This window comes from Dendropsophus ebraccatus, chromosome 5 (assembly GCF_027789765.1).
Source record: "Dendropsophus ebraccatus isolate aDenEbr1 chromosome 5, aDenEbr1.pat, whole genome shotgun sequence".
In the NCBI taxonomy this organism is placed as follows: Eukaryota; Metazoa; Chordata; class Amphibia; order Anura; family Hylidae; genus Dendropsophus; species Dendropsophus ebraccatus.
In genome coordinates, this window is record NC_091458.1 from 160743996 (window position 1) to 160753995 (window position 10000).

General features: G+C 45.3%; 1 protein-coding gene across 1 annotated transcript in view; it reads left to right on the forward strand.

Annotated features, from left to right (window-relative positions):
* Positions 1-10000, forward strand: part of TBX2 (T-box transcription factor 2) — a 23726-nt gene that overhangs the window by 12968 nt on the left and 758 nt on the right. The window contains exons 4-7 of the mRNA XM_069971783.1: positions 2728-2804; positions 3641-3804; positions 6260-6840; positions 9124-10000. The exon at positions 9124-10000 is cut by the window's right edge and continues 758 nt beyond it. Coding sequence (XP_069827884.1) covers positions 2728-2804; positions 3641-3804; positions 6260-6840; positions 9124-9561 — 1260 coding nt within the window. The 3' untranslated portion in view covers positions 9562-10000. The remainder of the gene's footprint in view (positions 1-2727; positions 2805-3640; positions 3805-6259; positions 6841-9123) is intronic.

The following is a 10000-nucleotide window of genomic DNA, read 5'->3' on the forward strand; positions in this document are numbered from 1 at the left end:
GAGTGGAGATGCATGGGGGGTGTATATAAGGAGGGGAGATGCATGGGGGGTGTATATGAGGAGGGGAGATGCATGGGGGGTGTATATAAGGAGGGGGTGCATGGGGGGTATATAAGGTGCATATGTGGAGGGGAGATGCATGGGGAGTGTATATGAGGAGGGGAGATGCATGGAGGGGGGTATATGAGGAGGGGAGATGCATGGAGGGGGGTATATGAGGAGGGGAGATGCTTGGAGGGGGGTATATGAGGAGGGGAGATGCATGGAGGGGGGGTATATGAGGAGGGGAGATGCATGGGGGGTATATGAGGAGGGGAGATGCATGGAGGGGGGTATATGAGGAGGGGAGATGCATGGAGGGGGGTATATGAGGAGGGGAGATGCATGGAGGGGGGTATATGAGGAGGGGAGATGCATGGAGGGGGGGTATATGAGGAGGGGAGATGCATGGGGGGTATATGAGGAGGGGAGATGCATGGGGGGTATATGAGGAGGGGAGATGCATGGGGGGTATATGAGGAGGGGAGATGCATGGGGGGTGGTATATGGGGAGGGGAGATGCATGGGGGGTATATGAGGAGGGGAGATGCATGGGGGGTGGTATATGAGGAGGGGAGATGCATGGGGGTATATGAGGAGGGGAGATGCATGGGGGGTATATGAGGAGGGGAGATGCATGGGGGGTGGTATATGAGGAGGGGAGATGCATGGGGGGTATATGAGGAGGGGAGATGCATGGGGGGTGGTATATGAGGAGGGGAGATGCATGGGGGGTATATGAGGAGGGGAGATGCATGGGGGGTGGTATATGAGGAGGGGAGATGCATGGGGGGTATATGAGGAGGGGGGATGCATGGGGGGTGGTATATGGGGAGGGGAGATGCATGGGGGGTATATGAGGAGGGGAGATGCATGGGGGGTGGTATATGAGGAGGGGAGATGCATGGGGGGTATATGAGGAGGGGAGATGCATGGGGGGTATATGAGGAGGGGAGATGCATGGGGGGTGGTATATGAGGAGGGGAGATGCATGGGGGGTATATGAGGAGGGGAGATGCATGGGGGGTGGTATATGAGGAGGGGAGATGCATGGGGGGTATATGAGGAGGGGAGATGCATGGGGGGTGGTATATGAGGAGGGGAGATGCATGGGGGGTGGTATATGAGGAGGGGAGATGCATGGGGGGTATATGAGGAGGGGAGATGCATGGGGGGTGGTATATGAGGAGGGGAGATGCATGGGGGGTATATGAGGAGGGGAGATGCATGGGGGGTGGTATATGAGGAGGGGAGATGCATGGGGGGTATATGAGGAGGGGGGATGCATCTGAGGGGAAGACATATTACAACAGGCTGAATAATTGATGGCCCTGATGTCGCCTGCACCACAAGACCTAGGTGGGGGATAAGAGGAGCTTTTACCAGCCCTGCACTGTGCAGCCGCCATCTTCCCCCCAGGGGGCTCTGAAATATAACTTGCTATCATTAAAACTCTATTAATAATTCAAGGCAAAACCTCAGCATCATTTTTAATAAATCCTGCGGTGTGTTAAACCAGGGAGGCTGTGTGTAAAGCTGCTGCAGTGTAGGCACCGGGGGGACTACAAGCTCCAGAAGTTCTATCCATCCTCCAGGGTTTAGGAATATAACACTTTACATTAACCCTCTCAGCCCTGCAGCTACAGTGACAGCTCAGCCAAACAATAGATTAACTAGTGCAACCCTGCTGGGACCTATAGTCCATCAGGAATTCTATCTATCTATCTATATATCTATCTATCTATCTATCTATCTATCTATCTCCTATCTATCTATCTCCTATCATCTATCTATCTATCTATCTATCTATCTCCTATCTATCTATCTATCTATCTATCTATCTCCTATCTATCTATTTATCTATCTATCTATCTATCTATCTATCTATCTATCTATCTAGCTTCTATCTATCTATCTATCTATCTATCTATCTATCTATCTATCTATCTATCTATCTCCTATCTATCTCCTATCTATCTCCTATCTATCTATCTATCTATCTATCTATCTATCTATCTATCTCCTATCTATCTCCTATCTATCTCCTATCTATCTCCTATCTATCTATCTATCTATCTATCTATCTCCTATATATCTCCTATCTATCTCCTATCTATCTCCTATCTATCTATCTATCTCCTATCTATCTCCTATCTATCTATCTATCTATCTATCTATCTATCTATCTATCTCCTATCTATCTATCTATCTCCTATCTATCTATCTATCTCCTATCTATCTATCTCCTATCTATCTCCTATCTATCTATCTATCTATCTCCTATCTATCTATCTATCTATCTATCTCCTATCTATCTATCTATCTATCTATCTATCTCCTATCTATCTATCTATCTATCTATCTATCTATCTATCTCCTATCTATCTCCTATCTATCTATCTATCTATCTATCCATCTATCTCCTATCTATCTATCTATCTCCTATCTATCTATCTCCTATCTATCTATCTATCTATCTATCTATCTATCTATCTATCTATCTATCTATCCATCTCCTATCTATCTATCTATCTATCTATCTATCTATCTATCTATCTATCTATCTATCTATCGTCTCTCCCTCCATGTATACTATATTTATTATGCTATAGTTGATTATTATATATTGATTTGTACAGTATATAGTAAATATTATATGTTTACATTTACATTTCCTTCTCTCCACAGATCACGCAGCTTAAAATCGACAATAATCCATTTGCTAAAGGATTCCGTGATACCGGTAACGGGAGGCGAGAGAAGAGGTGAGAAATGTTCTAGAATATCAGCTACAATAGTCAGTGCTAGGAATATAGGGATGCAGGGCTGGTATACAGGGGACAGGCATCGGGGGGCTCTGCTGGATGTGGGGGGGGGGACTGTGTTGGATATCGGGGGAACTGTGTTGGATATTGGGGTCTGTTGGATATTGGGGGTCTGTTGGATATCGGGGGAACTGTGTTGGATATCGAGTGGACTGTGTTGGATATTGGGGGACTGTGTTGGATATTTGGGGTCTGTTGGATATCGGGGGGACTGTGTTGGATATCGAGTGGACTGTGTTGGATATTGGGGGACTGTGTTGGATATTTGGGGTCTGTTGGATATCGGGGGGACTGTGTTGGATATCGGGGGAACTGTGTTGGATATGGAGTGGACTGTGTTGGATATTGGGGGTCTGTTGGATATCGGGGGGACTGTGTTGGATATCGGGGGAACTGTGTTGGATATCGAGTGGACTGTGTTGGATATTGGGGGACTGTGTTGGATATTTGGGGTCTGTTGGATATCGGGGGGACTGTGTTGGATATCGGGGGAACTGTGTTGGATATGGAGTGGACTGTGTTGGATATTGGGGGTCTGTTGGATATCGGGGGGACTGTGTTGGATATCGGGGGAACTGTGTTGGATATGGAGTGGACTGTGTTGGATATTGGGGGTCTGTTGGATATCGGGGGGACTGTGTTGGATATCGGGGGAACTGTGTTGGATATCGAGTGGACTGTGTTGGATATTGGGGGTCTGTTGGATATCGGGGGGACTGTGTTGGATATGGAGAGCTAATTCCCCCCCCCCCCCCCCCCATGGTTTGTCCTATCAGGAAACAGCTGACGCTGCCCTCCCTGCGGATGTATGAGGAGCAGTGCCGGGGGGACCGCGATGGGGCCGAGTCTGACGCCTCGTCCTGTGATCCGGCCCCGGGCAGTGGGCACTCTCCTCTGGGTACAGAGCCCAGTCCCCTCAGACTCAGCCGCTCTAACAGAGGTAATTATTATAATGCCCTATAGTCATACCACTCTATTATTAGCACAGTGATGCCAGCCTGCTCTGTATACAGATATACATGCTATAGCCCACGGCCTCTGGTCTCATACCCACCAGTATCCTATGCTGCCATCATTGTCCGTGTAATATGCCTGTATATAACCCTGTCTGTGTAATATGCCTGTATATAACCCTGTCTGTGTATGTCTGCCTGTGTATAACCCTGTCTGTGTAATATGCCTGTATATAACCCTGTCTGTGTATGTCTGCCTGTATATAACCCTGTCTGTGTATGTCTGCCTGTGTATAACCCTGTCTGTGTAATATGCCTGTATATAACCCTGTCTGTGTAATATGCCTGTATATAACCCTGTCTGTCTATGTCTGCCTGTATATAACCCTGTCTGTGTAATATGCCTGTATATAACCCTGTCTGTGTAATATGCCTGTATATAACCCTGTCTGTGTAATATGTCTGTATATAACCCTGTCTGTCTATGTCTGCCTGTATATAACCCTGTCTGTGTAATATGCCTGTATATAACCCTGTCTGTGTAATATGTCTGTATATAACCCTGTCTGTCTATGTCTGCCTGTATATAACCCTGTCTGTGTAATATGCCTGTATATAACCCTGTCTGTGTAATATGCCTGTATATAACCCTGTCTGTGTAATATGCCTGTATATAACCCTGTCTGTGTATGTCTGCCTGTATATAACCCTGTCTGTGTAATATGCCTGTATATAACCCTGTCTGTGTAATATGCCTGTATATAACCCTGTCTGTGTAATATGCCTGTATATAACCCTGTCTGTGTATGTCTGCCTGTATATAACCCTGTCTGTGTAATATGCCTGTATATAACCCTGTCTGTGTATGTCTGCCTGTATATAACCCTGTCTGTGTATAGTTTTGCCTGTATATAACCCTGTCTGTCTATAGTTTTGCCTGTATATAACCCTGTCTGTCTATGTCTGCCTGTATATAACCCTGTCTGTGTATGTCTGCCTGTAATAATAATAATAATAACAATAATAATAATAATAATAACAATAATAATAATAATAATAATAATAATAATTATTATTATTATATATTTTTTTTTTTTTTTTTTTTTTTTTTTCCAGAGAATTACAGAACCTTTCATTTTACCTTTCATAGACTTTTACTGCTCAGGTTTCTGCTATTTCATAAATATAATAATAGATTCTATGACTCCTAATTCCTTTCTTGTAGAAGAGATGTAACCCAGGAGCAGGAGGGGAGACATGAGACATCTCCTCATTCTTTTATTGTAGAACAGACAGTCCTTACTAAACTTTAGTCACAAAATGGAAAAGACCTCTGTATATATAATATATATATAATCCACCTGGTCTATAAGAGATTATTACTGATATATATATATTGGCTGGATGCAGTGTGACTGTATATAGAGAGCTATCTGGTATCCTATCTTATATATATATATACACACACACACACACACACACACACACACACACACACACACACACACGCACACACATTTGTTACTTTTGCTTCTTGTTGTTCCTCACATTAGACCCGAGTTGCTGTGTCCTGAGCTATCTGCCCGTCTGCTCTTCTCTCCTTTTCTCCTTCTTTCCTTCTCCCCTTCTTTTATTCTTTCCTTCTCTCCTTCTCTTATTCTCTCATTCTTTCCTTCTCTTATTCTCTCCTTCTTTCCTTCTCTCCTTCTCTTATTCTCTCATTCTTTCCTTCTCTCCTCTTATTCTTTCCTTCTTTCCTTCTCTTATTCTCTCCTTCTTTCCTTCTCTCCTTCTTTTTTTCTTTCCTTCTCTCATTTTCTCCTTCTCTCCTTCTTTCCTTCTCTCCTTCTCTTATTCTCTTATTCTCTCCTTCTTTTATTCTTTCTTTCTCTCCTTCTTTCCTTCTCCCCTTCTTTTATTCTCTCCTTCTTTCCTTCTCTCCTTCTCTTATTCTCTCCTTCTTTCCTTCTCTCCTTCTCTTATTCTCTCCTTCTTTTATTCTTTCCTTCTCTCCTTCTTTCCTTCTCTCCTTCTCTTATTCTTTCCTTCTCTCCTTCTTTTATTCTTTCTTTCTCTCCTTCTTTCATTCTCTCCTTCTCCCCTTCTTTTATTCTTTCCTTCTTTCCTTCTCTTATTCTCTCCTTCTTTCCTTCTCTTATTCTCTCCTTCTCCCCTTCTTTTATTCTTTCCTTCTTTCCTTCTCTTATTCTCTCCTTCTTTTATTCTTTCCTTCTTTCCTTCTCTTATTCTCTCCTTCTCTCCTTCTTTTATTCTTTCCTTCTCTCCTTCTCTTATTCTTTCCTTCTTTCCTTCTTTTATTCTTTCCTTCTCTTATTCTCTCCTTCTCCCCTTCTTTTATACTTTCCTTCTCTTATTCTCTCCTTCTCTCCTTCTTTTATTCTTTCCTTCTCTCATTCTTTCCTTCTGTTCTTTGCATTATAGATGAGAAGTTGGGCGCAGACAGCGATCAGGAGCTGGAGAGGCGAGAAGTCCGGAGCTCCAGGGGCCACAGCAGCCCCGTGGGGCCCCCCTCTACCCCCAGCAGCCCCCGGTTAGAGGAGAGGGTGAGAGAGAAGACCCCCCCAGAGAAGAAGGCCGACCCCCCAGAGAGCCGGAAGGAGAATGAGAGCAGCAGCATCTTCAGTGTCCGGGAGAAGGAGAAGCTGGAGAGCAGGAGGAAGGAGGACCCCAAAGAGGCCGAATGTGGGGGGCTGAGTAAGGAGACCTTCGCCCCCCTGATGGTACAGACTGACAGCCCCCCACAGCTCAGTCACCTGCAGAGCCTGGCCCTCTCCGGCCTCCATGGGCAGCAGTTCTTTAACCCCTTAAATACTGGACAACCCTTGTTCATCCACCCGGGACAGTTCGCCATGGCCCCCGGGGCCTTCTCTGCCATGGGCATGGGACATCTATTAGCCTCTATGACGGGGGCCAGTGGCCTGGAGAATGGGGGTCTCTCCTCAGCTGCTGGAGCAGCCACCCCCTTCCCTTTCCACCTCTCTCAGCACATGCTGGCCTCTCAGGTGAGCAGCCACTCTTCTTTTATTACATTGTTATACAAGTAGCCATAGTCCCCATCATTTAGGATCTAACACCTTCACACTGAGGTGACCTGCTCCCCCTGCCCCCCATCATCTAGGATCTAACAGCCCTTACACTGAGGTGACCTGCCCCCCATCATATAGGATCTAACAGCCCTTACACTGAGGTGACCTGCCCCCCCTGCCCCCCATCATCTAGGATCTAACAGCCTTTACACTGAGGTTACCTGCCCCCCATCATCTAGGATCTAACAGCCCTTACACTGAGGTTACCTGCCCCCCATCATCTAGGATCTAACAGCCCTTACACTGAGGTGACCTGCCCCCCCTGCCCCCCATCATCTAGGATCTAACAGCCCTTACACTGAGGTGACCTGCCCCCCCTGCCCCCCATCATCTAGGATCTAACAGCCCTTACACTGAGGTTACTTGCCCCCCCCCTGCCCCCCATAATCTAGGATCCATCAGCCCTCACACTGAGGTGACCTGCCTCCCCCTGCCCCCCATCATCTAGGATCTATCAGCCCTTACACTGAGGTGACCTGCCCCCCCTCATCTAGGATCCATCAGCCCTTACACTGTGGTGACTTGCCCCCGCCCCCCCGCCCCCCATCATCTAGGATCCATCAGCCCTTACACTGAGGTGACCTGCCCCCCCCTCATCTAGGATCCATCAGCCCTCACACTGTGGTGACTTGCCCCCCCCCCCCCCGCCCCCCATCTTCTAGGATCCATCAGCCCTCACACTGTGGTGACTTGCCCCCCCCCCCCCCCGCCCCCCATCTTCTAGGATCCATCAGCCCTTACACTGAGGTGACCTGCCCCCCCCCTGCCCCCCATCATCTAGGATCGAGCCTTCACACTGAGATGACCCTCTGCCACTCTCTTCAGTCACTGACTAATAATCATTCTGGCAGCTTTTCTTCTTGATTGACCCTGATCCCAGTCTTCAGGTGTCTTTGCTTCTTTCCTCCTCTTTTTGCCTCCATTCCTGTTAGATTCGGTTTCTTATCGAGTCGGAGCAAAGCATTGTGCTGCCCCTCTGACCACAGGGAGACAAACCTCCGACACCCGATCTGTAATCGATATAATCGCTGCCTTTTATTGACACGAATTTCTTGTTCTCACAGATGTCTTCATTGTGTGATGGAGTTTCTCTATTTGTCGCTTCTTATTTTCAAGATGATTTTTATATTTTTTTTTATAAAACTACGAATTATTATTATTATTATTATTATTATTATTATTATTATTATTATTATTATTATTATTACTACTAGTATTTGTATTATAATAAGGATTCAGAAGATTATAATAATACATGTTATGTAAAGGGGAAATAACTATATATAAGTGTTATTAGGAGAAGGTTGTTGCATCGAACAAAGAGGAAACCAATGGATTTCTCCTAGTAGTTTAATTGTTTCTATTGTTTAAAACATTGTTAGAAGTTTGATACATTGTTTCTATTGTTTGATAAATTGTTAGAGATGTGATACATGGTTAGAAGGTTGATACATTTGTTAGAGATTTGATACATTGTTAAAGGTTTGATACATTGTTGGAGATTTGATACAGTGGTAGAAATTGGATACATAGAGGGTTGATACATTGTTAGAGGTTTGATACATTGTTTCTATTGTTTGATAAATTGTTAGAGATGTGATACATGGTTAGAAGGTTGATACATTTGTTAGAGATTTGATACATTGTTAAAGGTTTGATACATTGTTGGAGATTTGATACAGTGGTAGAAATTGGATACATAGAGGGTTGATACATTGTTAGAGGTTTGATACATTGTTTCTATTGTTTGCTACATTGGTAGAGATGTGATACAGTGTAGAAGTTTGATACATCGTTAAGAGATTTGATACATTGGTAGAGATTGGATACATAGATGTTTGATACATTATTAGAGGTTTGATACATTGTTTCTATTGTTTGATACATCGTTAGAGGTTTGATACATTGGTAGAGATTGGATACATAGAGGTTTGATACATTGTTAGGGGTTTGATAAAGCGGTAGAGATTTGATACATTGTTTATATCGTTTGATACATTGTTTCTATTGTTTAATACATTGTTAGAGGTTTGATACATTGTTGGAGATTTGATACAGTGGTAGAAATTGGATACATAGAGGGTTGATACATTATTAGAGGTTTGATACATTGTTTCTATTGTTTGATACATTGTTAGAGGTTTATCTGTATTTCTGTGACTTTGTTCTGTATATTAAGCGCTGTCTCTTCTCTTGCAGGGAATCCCCATGCCCACATTTGGGGGGCTCTTCCCGTACCCCTATACCTACATGGCAGCTGCCGCAGCTGCCGCCTCAGCGATGCCAGCCACCAGTGCTGCCACCACGATGCCAAGGAACCCCTTCCTCAGCAGCAGCCGCCCCCGCCTGCGCTTCAGCCCCTACCAGATCCCGGTGGGCATCCCCCCCAGCACCAACCTGCTGACCACCGGATTACCGGCAAACCTCAACCCGGGATCCGAGAGCTCCAAGCCGGGCAGCAGCCGGGAGTCCAGCCCCCTGCCAGACACCCCTGCCCACAAGAGACCCCACCCCAGCCCCCTCTCCCCAAAGAGCTCCATGAAGGATTCCATCAACGAGTTACAGAACATCCAGAGACTGGTGAGTGGTCTGGAGAGTCAGAGGGAGGTCTCCCCGGGCAGAGAGACCCCCAAGTGACGGCCACACAACCACCTGTCAATCACCTGAGAAGCACTGGGATTTTGTACAGCACATTATAACTATTTATTTAAAAAAGCATCAGAGATCAGAAGAAGAAGGAGAAGAAGAAGGACTTGTACAGACCCCACTGACCCCACCACAAATCCTGAAGAAGAAGAAGACGACTCCTTCCTACATCCACCTGTATATATATATATATATATATATATATATATATATATATATATATATATATATATTCCTGTATGGGGACTGCGAGGCCTGGCAGAATAACACTCCCCTATACAACACTTGGTATGGCCCAAGAATGCAGAGACTCAATGTAACTGATGAGGGAGAAGGGGGAGCCAGGGATCCCTGAGGTTTCTTCCTGAGTGGGGAGGGGGGCTGCTGGGATTTCTCTCTCTCTCTCTCTCTCTCTCTCTCTCTCTCTCTC